This window comes from Hypanus sabinus, chromosome 10, assembly GCF_030144855.1.
Source record: "Hypanus sabinus isolate sHypSab1 chromosome 10, sHypSab1.hap1, whole genome shotgun sequence".
NCBI lineage: Eukaryota > Metazoa > Chordata > Chondrichthyes > Myliobatiformes > Dasyatidae > Hypanus > Hypanus sabinus.
The window spans coordinates 26,991,862-27,009,224 of NC_082715.1; the positions used below are offsets into that span (position 1 = coordinate 26,991,862).

A 17,363-nucleotide genomic window follows, 5' to 3' on the forward strand; every position below is an offset into this window, starting at 1 on the left:
TTATGATATCAATATGGATGTTGCATTTTCGAGAATACGTGACTATGCTGATCAAACTTTACCAAGGGCAAAACAACGGGTCTTCATGGAATTAGAAGCTCCATTTCACATTCCTTTTGTCTTTTTTTTTAACCACTCCCTTGATTATGTAATATTCATTTTCACTCCTTGTCTTTACATTTTAAGAGTTAAAATAGCTTAAATGATGAATGTTTTGAAAAGGTTAATGGGTGATCTACAAATAATCTGACTTCTCAGGTGTCTGGCTACAGAATAAGGCTCCACTTTGACAAATATGCTGATTGCTATGACTTCTGGGTAAACGCAGACTCGCCAGACATTCATCCTGTTGGATGGTGTGAGAAAACTGGACATAAGCTTAATCCTCCCAGAGGTAAGTTTCAGACATAATTTGTTTGGATTGTTTTCCAAATCATCTTATTAAATGTTCATTGGGTACTACTATCAATGAGGGTAAATTGCTGTCTTTAATCACTTAAAATGATAAAAAATTACCTCATGTTTTCTTTTGAAGATTGATTGGATACCTCAAGCTTGAATGTGCCATGAAAATTGACAGTATTTACTGCCAAAAGTAACATCTAAATGAACCACAAATTTATGATTTTCCTTGCTGTTTTGCTTTGGACTTGAACCCTGTGAATGTTCTGAACATAACGGGACAGGAAAAGAGCACCTAGCTCATCAACACTGTCCTATCTCACATATGGAAGCATTGTCATAATTGTAAATTTATACTCCATTTTTCATTTGAATGCATCTATGGGAAGGTTTCGTGCTTATCGTTTATGGCCATTTTTTCTCATGAGTGCAGCTAGCTGGACTGATTGCCTGAATTTTGGAGAACTAACTAGCTAGGGATCGGACCAAACTAACAAGTTGTATGAGAGTGGAAGGGGAGTGATCATCAAGTTCCCTTTGAAGAAAAGGACGGATTAATTTAGTATGGGATTGATTCAAATGCTTAATTCGGATGGTCAGTTAAGAGCAGATACTCCTGTACTTTCTGTACTTGCAGTGTTGGAAAGGCACTTGCCCAATATTCCTAGCAATTTGTGCTTTTACTTAGCAGTCAGACTCAGCAGATGTGGGAAATTCAGCTTGCCTTCATTAAAATTAATAGTTGAGTTAAACTGCAAGGATTATTTTTTTAAATGATTGGTGCATCTCATTCCAATAGTAATGTTATAAGCACCCATCAGATCAGACAGCATCTGTGGGAAGAGAAACAAAATTAATGTTTTGGGCTAAAGACCCTTAGGTTTATGTTGCTTATATTTTGAAGAGCTAGTGCAATTGAATCTTCATGTTTTATTCTAAACAGTTTGCCCTCCTCCGGCTGTACTAGAAGGTTAAAATTACCAAGGCAATTAAAAAGGTATTCTGAACATTGTTGTTCAATTTTTGCAGAGAAATTAGAGCAGCACACTGATGGATTTTTGTGATTAAAATTGAACTTTTTTCTTTTTTTCTGGTGTCATAAAATGGCTAAGTATTTTTGCTGCACCTGGTTTGGTGTGTTTATTGAGAAACAGAAGAAGTCCCAATCTTAGGTAAATTTTCATTTCTTGAACATGTTGATGTTTTTGTTGTGAACAGAATCAGTTCATTAGATGTTTGTTTTGGAAGATGTCCAGGCCAGCTGAAAAAAGATGCTGAATTGGCAAGTTTCCATTCGAGGACTGACAGAGAATTTAAGGTCTTTGAATCAATATTTTTCATAAACCAATCCGAACAACAGAATGAAACTCTTCAGTACAATTGAGATGAAACAAAGAAAATACATAGGAATTAGACTATTTTATTGAGATACTTATATCTCCTTGTCAGATTAAAGCAACAAAATATTTTCCTCAAATCTCTACAACAAACTGATATAATATTCTAATTAGTATCAGCAGTGAAGAAGCAATAACTTCAGATTCATTGCCTTAGCGAGTGCAGATTAAATATTGCTGACGCAGATTAAATATTGCTGACACAGATTAAATATTGCTGACTAAACTATATAGATATATATTTTTAAATAATATTTGCATGCCCAATAATAAATAATTACATCATTGGGTAACCATCTGCATTCAATGCTTATGAAGTGATATTGTCCACCATTCCACCATGTGAAAATATTGATGGGTGTTTTTTTTTAATCAGCTTTCATTTGATGAGATCTATGCACAAAATGAACAGACCACCTTAAATGTCAGTCGCTGATTACTTTCTGTGAACTGATAGCTATAATGTGAATGATTCTCATGCCCCTCATTGTCCTTGTCAAATTATCAGTGGAGCTTAGCAAGCAGCATTGATGGCTGAAGGTACATATGTTCATGATGTAATCGAATTGTGATTTTTCTGTTTTTAAAAAAAATCTTTAAAAAATTTGAAACATCCCAGCCTACTTAACTCTTTAAAATTATGCACTATATTAAATAGAAATAAACCGACTTTTTTTTGCCAGATACCTTTTGCATAGCAGAGGATTTTTTAATCTTGTTCCTATGCCACTGAATTATGCCCTGGTACCATGGATCTTTACTAACGTTGTCGGCATATTGCAAGGTAGCTTTTTGAAATGTCTGTTTGACATTCCGATTTGAAATTGGGATTTGGCAGCAAGTTGGCATCAAGACGAGCACTGAAGTTGTTTTCCTTTATGGAACATGTCTCTCTTGGGACCTTTTGATAGGTTGGTGCATATGAGTTTGTCAAATTGAGTGTTAACTTTATCTGCTCAGGGTACAGAGAAGATGAGTTTAACTGGCCGACATACCTGAAGATGTGCAAGGCTCAAGCTGTTCCCAAGTCTCTGTTTGAAAACCAAAACACGGTAAAAAGCAACGGGTTTTTCAGCGCAGTGGTTTGAAAATTGACGGGATGTCCTCAGCTGCTGTAGTATCAGTTGTGGAATGTCCAGCTACCACAAGGAGGGATTATACTATTTGTGAATCAAAAATCAAATTTTACCTCTCCTAGCCCCATTTTAACAGCCTGGTGGGGACAGGGGTCTGTGGGAGATTTACAATGCTTGTAATATCTGAATTGGGTGTGGGTGATTCTGGCGTTTGCAGGCCTTGGTGGCCTTAATAGACGGAGCTCTATATCTTTCCTCAGCAAATTTTACTGAACAAGACCCCATGTGTCACCTGGTAGAATATAGGTAGACAACCTCAGAGGGGATGGGCACCATCTCCATGGGTCTCCCAGTTTCCAGAACCTGAACCATCAAGCTAAAGTACTAACAGTTTCTGTACCCAGAGAAGTCAGAAGTCTCCTAACTTTTCCCTCTTTAAAAACACCTTCTACCCTCCGATATAAACACAATATTTTTAAGTAGGAAAAATGTCAACATTGACTTTTAGAGAGTGGTTCAGCAGTAAATGAATTCAGATTTTGTATTTAATTCAAGAATGTAATGAAATACTTGCAAAGTCAAATTATTTAGACAGTCAAGTATAGAGAAAAGTTAGATCAGTTTCAGAGCCAATATTTGATGCACACTAATGGCCACCTGAATCACCCAGTAATTTTTGCTGCTTAATTTTTTTTGTGCAAGTTCATCATTGTTCCATTGAATCTTTTTAATGTTTTCACAGTGTGTACACTGTATTTTTAAGCAGCTTTCTGGGGAGGTGATTGTGAATTTAAACAGCACTATACTGTTTGGTCATTGGATGCGAAGTTGTGTACTATGAAAAATTAAGTTGCTAGGAGACTCTACTACTATGTAGGACAGGATGTGATTCCACTTTTTACTGTAGTGAAGGCAAGTTTTCTTTCAAGACTAGTAGCTGATCCAAGCCTAAAATCTGTCCCCTTTATCATTCCAGTGAAGTTACAGCAGGAGTATTCCGGAAGTAGTGAGCTATTTTCAAGATTCATTTATTATCAAAAAATTATACAACCTTGAGATTTGCTTGTTCGCAGGTAAACACACAGCAAGAAACCCAAAAGAACACAATTAAAGAAAATAAAAATAAAAGACCAACACTTAATGAGCAAGAGGGGGAAAAAATCTTGCAAACAATTGAAGTGAGCAACAGCATTCCAAACCAAAATTTGAGTCCTCAGTTCCAAACCCTGGAGCTGCCTGGAGTAGGCCCAAAGCCTCACTTATCAGTTCACCATGTTAGTAGGCACAGAGTACAATACCCAGAACAGTCTTCATAGCCTCATGCCATGGAGATGACCTCCGCGGAGAGCGAGCAAGATCAGCTCTCGTTCTTTCAGTTCGTAAATATTTGTGTGTACTTTACCCATACATTTTGTATTTTGGAATGGATTTGTTTTCACTTGGCTTGATTTTGTTCTCCTCTGACATTCTATGAATGGCAGTTCTTACTGTTGGCTATTAGAAGATTGAGGGGGGATCTTATTGAAATGTATAAAATTCTAAATGGATTGGACAGGCTAGATACAGGAAGATTGTTTCCGATGATGGGGAAGTCCAGAACGAGGGGTCACAGTTTAAGGATAAAGGGGAAGCCTTTTAGGACTGAGATGAGGAAAAACTTCTTCACACAGAGAGTGGTGAATCTGTGGAATTCTCTGCCACAGGAAACAGTTGAGGCCGGTTCATTGGCTATATTTAAGAGGAAGTTAGATATGGCCCTTGTGGCTAAAGGGATCGGGGGTATGGAGAGAAAGCAGGTACAGGGTTCTGAGTTGGATGATCAGCCATGATCATACTGAAAGGCGGTGTGGGCTCAAAGGGCCGAATGGCCTATTCCTGCACCTATTTTCTATGTCTATGTTTCTATCGCCTTACCTCTTACTGCCTTACACACCTCTTTCAAGTCTCTGCTCATCCTCCTTCCGAAAAGAAAAACTCTAGCTTACTCAGTCTTTCCTCACAAAACCTGCTCTCTAATCCAGGCAGCATCCTAGTAAAAGCAGTGATTTACTCTTGGAAAATTACAGTTTTACAGAAGGAATTCCCCGATACAGCGAAACTGCTGTTTGAATGGAATGACTGGTAGAAAACTATCTGGTCTGTTTACAGCAAATAATGAACTGTATCCCTGACATTTTAATGTAAAATGCATTTATTTATTTCCTTTACGGCTCAGCATTTTATTTAAGTAAAAATCAAATATTCTGTTTTAAAGAATACAGAAGACTTAGTTTTGATTAACACACTAAAATTGTTCAGCAGTTGCAAATGTAATTCTAGGATGGATAAATTATCAATCAGAAAATCCAGTCTGGTTTTGTGAGCTGTGATCTCAGTAAACTGCAGCTCAATGGAAAATTTTCCATTGAACTAATAACATTTGTAGTTCTGCTACATTTATGGAGGAAGCATATGATGCGCCTTTATTGTTAAAATAAGTGTATTTTTAAATATATTTGCTTCAGACAATTACACCATTGGGCTTTCGATTGGGTATGAAACTGGAAGCTGTCGATAAAAAGAATCCAGAGTTTATTTGTGTGGCGACGGTTTCCGATATGGTTGATAATCGTTTCCTGGTGCATTTTGACAACTGGGATGAAAGTTATGACTACTGGTGAGGAAATTGTACTTTTGTATCTATATATCCTTTGTGAATGTTGTTTTGGCGGGGGGGGGGCGGGGGGGTGGGGGGAACAAATCAAATTTATTCTAACCACAAGAGGGCAATAGAACTCCAGTTTTATTCCATTGTGTGATTTGACTCCAAGGATTGCAGAAAAGTTCACAGTTGATCTATTCTAAACTTTTAAATATATTGATTCTTTAACTGGTGACATTAGATTCCACTGGAAATACTTCTGCACAACTTCTAGGTGAAAGCCTACAAGTACCTGCTGCAATTAAAATAGTGATCAAAAGCAATACTGATGGCAAGAATCCAGTTTCAACAGCCTAAAGTTAATTTTGATTTGACCTCCCTCACAAACAAGTACCAATATTTTTCTGTGCTGGCAAATATTTTTATTTTGCATGTAAATATTATAAGATTAGTAGAAGTTAGGTGCCATCCTGCTTAGAATAAATAAATGCTCCTTGCTACTAATGTACACCTTTCTAGAAATACAGTGTCCCTTTCATACCTCGAGGGCAAATCTCTGCTACAATTAGCACGATTTTTGATAAAATATATTCTTAGATAATCTCATAAAATAATTGAGTTTCTATTTGAGTGGCAGGGAGATGCCTTCACATTTACTAACCGGAGGTAATGCCTAAAGTATAGAATCACTGTCACCACTGATGCTAGTTTGTCAATAATTGGTAGAATATTGGAGGGGAGGATTAGATGGAAGTATAGGGAGAATAAAAGGTGCTTAGGTCTAAGTGTTTAGCATGACCTCATTGGGCTGAAGAACCTATTACCGTGCTGTATGAGTCAATGACTGGGAATAAGAAAACAGAATTCTAAGTGCTGAAGATCTAACGCTGATGTTAATCAGAATCAGATTTATTATCACAGACCTGTACAACAATACATCATGGTACAGGCCTTTGGTCCACGATGTTGTGCCCACCCTTTAACCTACTATAAGTTCAATCTAAGCCTTCCCTCCCATATAGCCCTCCATATGGTGTCACATTGTTCTGCAGTTGCAGTACAGTACAACACATAAAAATCACTGTAAATTACAATAAGAATCTATAAAAAAATAATAATACAAAACAGTGAGGTAATATTCATGGACCATTCAGAAACCTAGTGGAGGGGAAGAAGCTGTTCTTAAATTGTCGAGAGTGGGCCTTCAGGCTCCCTGTACCTCCAGGTAACTGTTGGTCAGTTAGTTTTACATCTGCAGCTGGGGAAAATGATTGAGGCTATCATTACAGAAGAAATAGTGAGGCATCTGGAAAGAAATGGATCTGCCAGGCAGACGCAGCATTGAGCCCACCCAGGTACCTTCTAATTTCAGTGAATGTGCCGAGAGGATCTTACACATGTACAAGATGGTTCTCCAGAGCTTCTATTATTGTCAGAATCATGGTCTGGGTGTTATCTAATATTGAGTAGTGCTGTCAAAGCAAGAAAAATATTGTGATTAATTGCAAAATTTCAATTTTAATAGCGCTGTTGTTAAGTCTCAATCTACTTGAATGATTCAATGGAAAATTTGCCTTTATGATACGATGCAATTTAAAATCGGTCTGCTTTTCCTCAGCTGTAAGGGATTACTGTTGTGGGGTTGCTCCGTCTAACCAATCATTGCCAATGCCAGCTGCTGATTGTAAACATCATCCGTGTTAAATTACTTGGTTAAAATCCCTTTAGGGAGGTGGGATGCATAACTGTTTTTTGTAAGTTGTAATTTGCGTAAAAATGTAAAAAAAAATACTGTGAATAAGTAGGTAATTTCCAGTTGTAATGGTGATTAATAACCTATTGTATTTATGGCAACAATGTATTGTCATTTGGTTACTACGGGCTGTGTTTATTTTTTTAGGTGTGATGCTACTAGTCCTTACATTCACCCAGTTGGATGGTGCCAGCAGCACGGGAAAATCCTTACAATCCCACCAGGTGAATGTCTTCAATACCTTGATTTATTCAGAAAGTTATGTAGGGCAGATTTTGTGGCCTTGTTGCCTTGATATGAAGCTTTGCACGTTGGTAAGCTTTATAAGGTCTATAAATTCTAATATCTTCCTGGACTTGCTGACCAATGCCTAACTTCACAACGTATGGACATATTTTTTTTGCACCGAGCAAAAGTGTGATTTTTTTATTTCAAATCTTTATTTAAACAAAATGGTGTATACCTAAACAAACCAGTGCAAAATTTGGACTTTCTTTGTCACTGAATTGTGATGCATATTCAGATTATTGCATCCACATGGTCTGTATTTAGTGTCGTGTATTTAGTTGTCAAGTACAGTTTGTGCATCAGGAATAGGGGTAGGTGCAATAACAGATAAGTAATCGCAAATTTCCCAATAAATATCTTGTATTGGGAAATATTTGAACAATGAAAATATCTTAACTAATAATTGTTGCATGTTAAAAGTACAGATAACTAATATTAAATGCTTTTATTTAATCTTTGGTATCTGGTAAATGGTGTATTTAAGCAGCAGCTTTGAAATTTGGTACATTCACTGCAAGTAAGAATGAATTGACTTAGATGACATGACCTCCCATGGTAAGACATAAGCACTTTAAAATAATTTCCTTAGAGATCCTGTAAAAATGTTAATGAGCAGAATCACTTTATTCCCATTCAGATTAGACATTCACAATATGCATTTGTAAGCGGAATTCAAAGAAGCAAGTGAATATGATTTAATGTGTTTTAAAAAGAAGTTGATATTTAAACATTGTAAACCAACTAAAATAATGTGATATTTCAACAAAGTTATGCGTGCATTTCTTGTATTGGCAGTTGCAATCTGAAAATGATTGTCCCAATACCGTAAAAGTTAATTGATTTAAGGAAATTATTTTGGATTCCTCATGAAATGTTAATTTAATTTATTTAGATTATCATGATCCTAAGCATTTTTCATGGGAGAAATACTTAGAAGAAACGAACTCTTTACCTGCACCTGCACGGGCTTTTAAATCTGTAAGTAAATTAGTAATAAACTGCGGTGATTTTAATATATTAACATCAAATTTATAACAAACGGAATCTTTTTCAGTTGCTCAGTAAATTTTGATGCTGTGAAAATCACTGCCAAATTTAATTATGTGGTGTTTATTGCATTTTAATTGTATCTTGCCCAGTATCTGAAACTCGTTGTAAAAACTGATCTTAACATGAAAACCAATGTGAGCATGAGCTAAAAGTAATCTTATATAATTCTAATTCATAGAAGTTTTATTTTTACAATAAAATATGGCGGCTCAAAGTTTTTAGTGCCTGGAAAGCTAAGTTAAACAGATGATGTCCGATGGACCAAAATAAGTTTGTGCTTCAATATCCCATTGCGCACAAAGCTAGAGATGATGTTTTCAATAAAGTAAGGCTTACAAGTTTATGGACTCAAATTCTTTTCCTCCACACAGCAAACAGTGAAAAGCATTTACCTAGATCTTGGGTATGGTTTGCTGGAGGTTGGGCTCAGGACGTCATCATTAGGAAGGAGGAGGTTGGAAGGGTCAAGATTAATTGTTCAGTGGAGGATGGGAAGGATCAAGGATCAGAGGAGGTGTTAAGTTTGGAGGGGAGAGTGTGGTGGGCCGGGGGAGAAATGCATCGACGGTTAGGAAGCTCATTGGTCATCAGCTACAGGAAGCTGCCCTCCAGCGCTGGAGTCCACAGAATTAGAACCTATACAGTGGGTTCCCCTTTAAATCTCACCAAATCTTGTTGATGCAGCCTTGCCTCTGGATAAGTGGCCCCTATCAGTGAATTTAATGGAAATTAGGCCCTGATGAGCAGTGTGTACTATTGATGACACTGCATTTGCTGTTCAGCTTTGTATGTTTAAAAATATTCAGTGCACAGAGGTCTTGGAATCAATTAATGGTTTGAGATTGATTATAGTGAGATCTTGATCTAATTCAGTCATTGGATTTCAGTAGCATACATAAACAAAACATCTTCAATAAAATTTTACTTTAAATACTGTTGTTAAATTCATATTTTAATCCCCTCTTCAAATTTCCCAACTAAGGTTTAAATTTGAATTGATGTACTATGATCTAGGCATCTGATTTTTGAAGATTGCATGGGAAAAATCTATCTAAATACGTCTTTGTTTCTCTGTTTTGTTTCAGCGGCCTGCACATGGATTTCTACCAAACATGAAATTTGAGGTTGTTGACAAGCGGAATCCGATGCTTATTAGAGTAGCATCAGTCATAGACACAGATGATCACCGAGTATTGGTGCGTTGTTGCACAAGTTACTTGCCTTGATTTAATTGTGGTTGAAATGTCAGAATGATTAATGATGGATGCCAGTTTCTTGAGGCACTGCCTCTCAAAGATGTCTTCGATGGTGGGCAGAGTTGTGTCCACGATGGAGCTGGTTGAGACTTCAACCCTCTGCAGCCTCTTTACTTATTCTTCCAAATGCATGATTTTAAAAAAGATAGCTGGTTGGTCCAGTGGATTACTCAAGCAGCTGATGTTTTCTGTTTGGATAAGGTTATAATCTCCTTTCAAGTACATTGAACACAGCTGAAGCAAAAATAATTTTAGTAGCTTCTTTGCACTTTCCATTTAATCATCTTTTTCTCAGTTCATACAATGTGCATTTGGATTATAGAACCAGCATGTTAATAAAGGTGTAAAGTTCCAATTAAGAAGCAAGCATCATACATTCAAAAAAACTATGCCTGCCTAGCCCTCAGTGCAATTTGTTTCAATATCCAATCATATTAAACATTTTATACTGTATATGAGAAAAAAATAACAAGTTATGTCCAACATTCTCAGCCAGTTTTTGCTCTGTTTAAGTTTATGTATTGTTTCAAATTGAAGTACCTGGTGAATTGGTCCCTTTAGTGTGTAGTGATGGCCTCTAGGCATTGGTTGTTACTGTTACTTGTGTTCTTCATTCATAATTAGTTAAAACTTCTAATATTAAAATATTTTTAAATATTGTTGTATTTGGCATCACAAAATACTGTCATCCATAACTTGTGCTCAGTTAATGTATAGTCCATAAATAGAAATGAGTGTTAGTATGTTTATACTAGCAACTGGAGGCATCATCTGCTATATGGGCTCTCGATCTGTAGCTGCATTTTTGACTTGCCAATTGTTTGGATTACAAATAATTCTCAGGAACAGATCCCTGTTTTAACCTGGGCAGCAAGTATACATCTATTGAATTGAAATTTGATTCAACAGTACAATTTCTATTCACCTTTGAATTTTAAGATGCTTGCTCTTTCTCTGCCACCGACCCACCCCCAGAAGCAGCACTTATTATAAATGGTGATGGTGCATTCTAAGCAGATGCCATGTGTGCTATTTGCAAGGTTCAGCAATGGCACTTGATCTGTCCAAATGGTGAAACGCTTTTCACTTGGGCCATTGTTTGAAAGTATCCCTTCTTACCTTACCAGAAAGAGGGAAAAAAAGGGGTTATGGATGCTCAAAGTTATTTTTAAAAAGATGTTACCCTTGAAGAAAAAGAAAAAAAGCATTTTTTTCTGTGCTTTGTTAACAATTGAAAAAATGCCCACACTCCACTGCCTAAGAGAAGAGTAGAAGAGACAGAAGAGGAATAGTCAGTGCCTCTCTTTCCACTGGAATAAAAGCAGAATATGGTTAGATTGGATTAGTGGAGAGAAAAATAGAGGATGTTTCAGATCAATCCCCTTTGATCAGAACCTGTACTCATTCTACAAACTCCAGTGAACTTTGAGAGCAAACAAAGTATTTCAATGGAAGATAATTGGGGAAGGAGGAAAGGGGTAAAAGATTGCTATACAGGGTCTGTGGGTGGTATCCAGAGGCTGATGTGGAGAGCTTGGAAAATACAAAAGCACTAGTAAATGAAAAACATACTCTTGCAAAAACATCAATGAAATAAATCCATCCAGTGATGTAGGTGATATAGTAACAAATGCAAAAGGGATGATGAAAGATTCTTTTCATAAGTAAATTTAAAACTTCTGACTCTAAGTTGTTAATTCAGGTGAACATGGATCTGAAAATATTACTCATTGACAAATATTTAGCTTTCACCATGATGTAAGGTTTTTGAACTTATTGTTTATACAGATACATTTTGATGGATGGAACCATGATTACGATTACTGGATTGATGCTGACAGTGCTGATATCCATCCTGCAGGCTGGTGTGCTAAAACTGGTCACCCTCTTCAGCCACCTATCAGTAAGCTCCATCAATTAAATTTTTCATCTAGTATTGATCATATTCAACTTGCTAGTAAAGCATAGGAAAATAATGGAATCGTGACACTCCAAAGACAATGTTTGTTAATCAATTTGCACAACTTCCTTTCATGCCAGTGAAATTATTGAGCATGGTCTACTTAAGAACAGTTGAAAACAATTTTAGTGACCTTTTAGTTCTTGTTCATGGGATATACCGATGAAAATATATGAGATGTTCAGAAAGCTCTTTTATTGTATAACAGATAATAACTTATATACCATTCTATTACTTCAGCGTGAAAATGCGGAATACAGAACACTGTTGTCTCCTGCAAAAGACAGACAGGATGTAATTAATATTGAGAAGTCATGGCCTAACAATAACATCAGTATCTGACTTACTTTTAATGATAAATGGAGGCTTTCACAGTGAAGTTCCTAACAGCAGATCCCAGGCAGGAGGTGTAGACTTGCAAAGGGAAACACTGAAGATTGGGTACGACCAGAGTAGATGGATAGATAGACAGATAGATGCTTTATTGATCCCAAAGGAAATTAAGGTGTCACAGTAGCATCGCAAAGAAGTAAGAAAGAATTTTAAAAAAAAACCTCAGTCTAACAGGAGGGGGTCATCGCTTCCCTGGATATAGGTTGACTCATTATAGAACCTGATAGCTGAGGGTAAGAATGACCTTGTAGTGTTCTCCAGTGCAACACAGTTGTCTTACTCTATTACTAAAAGTGCTCCTCTGATCAGCCAAGGTGGCCCACAGAGGGCGAGAGACATTGTCCAGAATTGCCAAGATTTTCCACATGGTCCTTTGTTCTACCACAGCCTCCAGTGTGTTCAGTTTGGCTCCTATAACAGAGCCAGCCTTTCTAATCAGTTTATTGAACCTGTTGACATCACCTCTGTTGATGCCATTGCCCCAGCACACCACCACTGTACTGAAGATTGTACTGGCGACAACAGACTGGCAGACCATGTGAAGGAGAGGCCAACATACTTGAAAGGACCTCAGTCTCCTCAGGAAGTAGAGGTGACTCTGGCCCTTCTTGTACACAGCCTCTGTGTTGATGCTCCACTCAAGTCTGTCATCTAGTTGCACCCCCTGGTACGTGTAGATCCTCACCACATCCACATCCTCACCATCAATAGTAACAGGGAGCAGTGCAGGCTAAGTCTTCCTGAAGTCCAACTCCATCTGCTTTGTCTTATCGATGTTGAGCTGCAGTTGATTCAGCTTGCACCATTTGACAAAGTCCTCTGACAGGGCCCAGCGTTCATCCTCCCGTCCTCCATTTATATACTCAAATATTGATGAGTCATCAGAGAATTTCTGCAGATGACATGACTCAGTGTTGTATCGGAAGTCCGAGGTGTACAGGGTAAACAGGAAGGGAGCCAATACAGTCCCCTGTGGGACCCCAGTGCTGCTTATAGCCGTCTGACACACAGCTCTGAAGCTGCACAAACTGTGGTCTACCAGACAGGTACTCCATTTTCTAGCATACAATGAAAGTACCAACCTGAATTGAACAGAGCTTCTCCCCCAGCAATGAGGGCTGTGTGGTACTGAAGGCAGTTGAGAATTCAAAAAATATGATTCTCACAGTTCTGCCCTGCTTATCCAGGTCTGTTCAGCAGGTAGATGATAACATCGTCGTCTCCAATGTGCTCCTGGTGGTACAACCCCGAGTATGACCTCAGGATAAAATATAGCCTGCTCCCACTTGCATCCTGCTATCACTTTAAGCCTTTCAATGGCCTTGTAGAAGCCAGAAGCATTTCTGGGTATTGTGTAATCAGTGGGTAGCCTCCTCTTGATGCTGTTAACCTCAGTTTTTTCTTTGTGTGAGAAAATACAACATAATGTTCTCCAAAAAATTGTTATTGGAGATAACATAACTACATTTCAGTCATCTCTCTACTGATCTTATCAAGCGGCACAGATTTTTACAAAGCTTGATTGTCTTCACAAACTCCAGGAGATATTAACGATAGTTATGATACTGGTGACCCAAGTTGACAAGATAATAAACTACTAAAAGCAAATGCTCTATAATCTTTGCAATCCCACAACTGCATTTGCAGTCAAATTTCAAAACTCTGAAGAAGGACTCAGTGGCCACTTTATTAGGTACACCTTTCTGGTACTGGTAGTACCCCCTTTTGCACCCAGAACAGCCTGAATTCTTCGTGGCATGGTAGGCTGTGGCATTTAATTGGTATTAAAGGGCCTAATGTTCGCCAAGAGAACGTTCCCCACACCATTACACCACCAGCAGCCTGAATCATTGACACAGGCAGGATGGATCCACGGATTCATGTTGTTTACGTCAAATTCTGACACCACCAACAGCACATCACAACAGAAATCGAGATTTGTCAGAGCAGGCGATGGTTTTCCAATCTTACACTGTCCGGTATTGGTGAGTCTGTGCCCCACTGTAGCCTCGGTTTCCTGTTCTTAGCTGACAGGAACAGAAACTGGTGTGATCTTCTGCTGCTTTGTGACGTGTTGTGCTCACTACTAGTGTAACATGTGGTTACTGCTGCCTTCCTGTCAGCTTGAACCAGTTGTGCATTTCTCACCCACAGAACTGCTGCTTATTGAAAGATTGCCCTGCTTTTCTCACCGTTCTCTGGGAACTCTAGAAACTATTGCGTATGAAAATCCCAGGAGATCAGCATCTTCTGAGACGCTCTTACCAGTCTGCCTGGCAGCAACAAATATTCCAACCGTCAAGCTCATCTCAAATCACATTTCTTCTCCATTATGCTGTTTGGTCTGAATATATGAATCTCTTCAAACTGTCTGCATGCTTTCACCCTTTGAGTTGCTGCTACACGATCGGCTGATTAGATGCTTGCGTTACCAAGCAGGTGGAAGGTGTACCTCATAAAGTGGCCACTGAGTGAACAGTAGTGTGCAAAAGTCTGAGACACATCGATATGGCTAGTGCGCCTAAGATTTTTGCACAGTACTGTATTTGTCAGCATGAGCGGAGGGCAAGTTTGTCAATCTGGCGGGAGCAAAGGAAGTTGGGAGTGACAATGTTTGAGTGCCATGGGAGGGGTGTGGGACAGGTGGCAGAAGAGTACCGGGGTGGGGGGGGCAGTGTGGCGTGGGTGCAAGCACATCCAGCTCTGAGACAGTAGATAAGGTCATTTGATTCCAAACAATTGGTGTATTGATCATTACTGCAGATCTCTCTGGTGCTTCCCACTCCCTCCCCTCTCCCTTCCCATTTCCCCAACCATGATTCCTCTCTCCCTGTCCCCCTCTCACTCTCAGTCCATAATAGAGACCTGTATCAGGATCAAGTTTACTATCACTCACATTATCATTTTTATGAGGCAGCAGTGTAATGAAGTAGATAAAATCACCACAGTACTGGGCAAAAGTCTTAGGCATATATAGCTTGTGTGCTGTATATCCATACACTGAACAGAGAGAAAGGTTTTGAGAGTTTTGCAGGATCTGAACACAACTCCAAAATTGGATTATTATCAATTATCACCTTTCAGATATCCAGAATTTTAAAAATACAGGCAGTCCCCGAGTTACAAACGTACGACTTACAGACAACTCGTACTTACGAACCAAGGAAGGAGAACACCATCCGCCATTTTAAGTCAAATCGTGACGCCGTCCACCATTTTAAGTCATTGCCATTGACACTGTGTTGAGTGTTTAACTTTGTATTTGGCTTAAATTTTTCTTAGTAAGATTCACCCTGACCCTGGTGCCCCCCACCCCCCCCCCATTCCAGTCAGCTGGTGGCGCAGTCAGATCAGCGAGTTCAATCCAGTGACAGACCACTTCCGTGCCGGGTTGATATCGATCCAGTGACTCCCATACCATCCATGCCGGGTTGTTGTTGAGCTCACAACTTGACCTTGTTAAAAAAAAAACGCTGCCTCCTCCAGTTTAAATACCCACGCGGAATATTGTGGAGGATCAAATACCCAAACCCAGCACAGCGCCCACTTGTCCCATTTAGCCTGTCTCAGTGTGGTGGTCCTTAGGACCTAGCGGAGGTCGGGACCCACCGCCCACAGTGTTTCTGTTCCATTGACAGGAAGCAATCGCGATTGAAAATAAAGTGGAAATAATAAAGCGTTTGGAAAGAGGTGAAACACCATAGGTCATTAGAAAAGCATTAGACTACAGTCGGTCAACATTCAGAACAATTTTAAAGGATAATGGATAAAGTGAAAATAATGGAGCCATGTGAAACGCCCTGCCCCGATGAAAGCTACAATTATTACTAAGCAACGCAGCGGTTTAATTATTGGAATACGTACATTTCTTAAGTGTTTTTATATGCATAGAAAGGTAAAATATATACTATATACTAAGACAAACGTTTGATGAACTGATGCTAAATAATACCAGATGTACGTGTTCCGACTTAAAGACTAACTCGGGAACAGAACTTGTATGTAACCCAGGAACTGCCTGTACCTCATCCCAGTAATGATGGGTGGGGTTTAGGAGCCTAAGGTAAAAGTCTTAGAAACCACTAATATGAATGCCCTCCCACAACAATTAATCTCAAATGACAGATCTTGAGAAAGTGGATGATGGAAAAATAACATTTCGTTTTCTAAAGATCAGTCATTTCAGATTTAGAACTGTCTTGTCCATTGAAGACAGAATAGTTAAATAGTTCCATTTAATATCGGAGGAATGTATACAATATACATCATGAAGTTCTTACGCTTCGCAGATATCCACGAAAGCAGAAGTGTCTCAAAGAATGAATGACATTAAAAGCGTTAGAACCCTGAAGCCCCCCCCACACTCAAGCTGCAGCAAAGCAACGATCTTCCCCCTCCTCCACTTCAGATTTTAAAAAAAAAAGCATCAGCACCCTCCATCCACCAAGCAAGCAACTGCAAAGCCCCCAAGAAAGACCACGATCAGCAGTACAACAAAACCTAATCATTCGACACACCACAGGCTCTCTGCTCCCCAATGAAGGGACAGAGAGGTGTCACCCGTTCACAGCGAGGTGGGAGAGATAACAAAACAGTGATAAAGTCTGCTGTGTTGCTTTTTCTCCCCCCAAATTCTCTGATTCAAGAATCAGCAACAAGCTCTCCTCCTTCAGCAGGAGAAAGAGAGTATGTGATTCGCTGAGTACAGATGAGTGACAGCCGATGAGCAGTTTTCAATGTTCTGTTATACCCTGCAAAGCTTCAGTTGGCACATCGGCATAGAGTCGGTTTCTGTGCAGGACCGCAAAGCCTCAGAACCCCAAAGGCACGCTCTTCTTCTCGGCTGCGTCCTTGGGATTTTGAAAATCAGCTAGTTGTGAACCCCCAGAACGGGTCCCACAACCACAGAGAACCAAAGTTTGAGTGTAACTCCAGGTCAGGGTCTCCAACAGAACCCCATCCACCCTGTAAAGTAAAAAGAGAGACATCAAAGGTAGAAATTAAGCTGTTTCTGCAGATGAGCTTAAAGGAGTTGCTGTTAAGCGCTATTTTAGTTCTGCCTGTCCACAGTAGTGGTGGAGGGTATTACTCTGATCGGAGGTTGTGATCACTGCTGTTCCAGAGGGCTCGGTACTGGGGCCCCATTG

The 17,363-nt window shown here is 39.0% G+C and overlaps 1 protein-coding gene across 3 annotated transcripts in view; it reads left to right on the forward strand.

The window, feature by feature from the left end:
* Positions 1 to 17,363, forward strand: part of l3mbtl3 (L3MBTL histone methyl-lysine binding protein 3) — a 158,263-nt gene that overhangs the window by 48,481 nt on the left and 92,419 nt on the right. For all 3 annotated transcript variants that reach the window (XM_059981543.1, XM_059981545.1, XM_059981544.1), the window contains exons 9-15: positions 259 to 394; positions 2,760 to 2,851; positions 5,380 to 5,531; positions 7,417 to 7,493; positions 8,450 to 8,535; positions 9,693 to 9,803; positions 11,652 to 11,766. In XM_059981543.1, the coding sequence (XP_059837526.1) occupies positions 259 to 394; positions 2,760 to 2,851; positions 5,380 to 5,531; positions 7,417 to 7,493; positions 8,450 to 8,535; positions 9,693 to 9,803; positions 11,652 to 11,766 (769 nt within the window). The remainder of the gene's footprint in view (positions 1 to 258; positions 395 to 2,759; positions 2,852 to 5,379; positions 5,532 to 7,416; positions 7,494 to 8,449; positions 8,536 to 9,692; positions 9,804 to 11,651; positions 11,767 to 17,363) is intronic.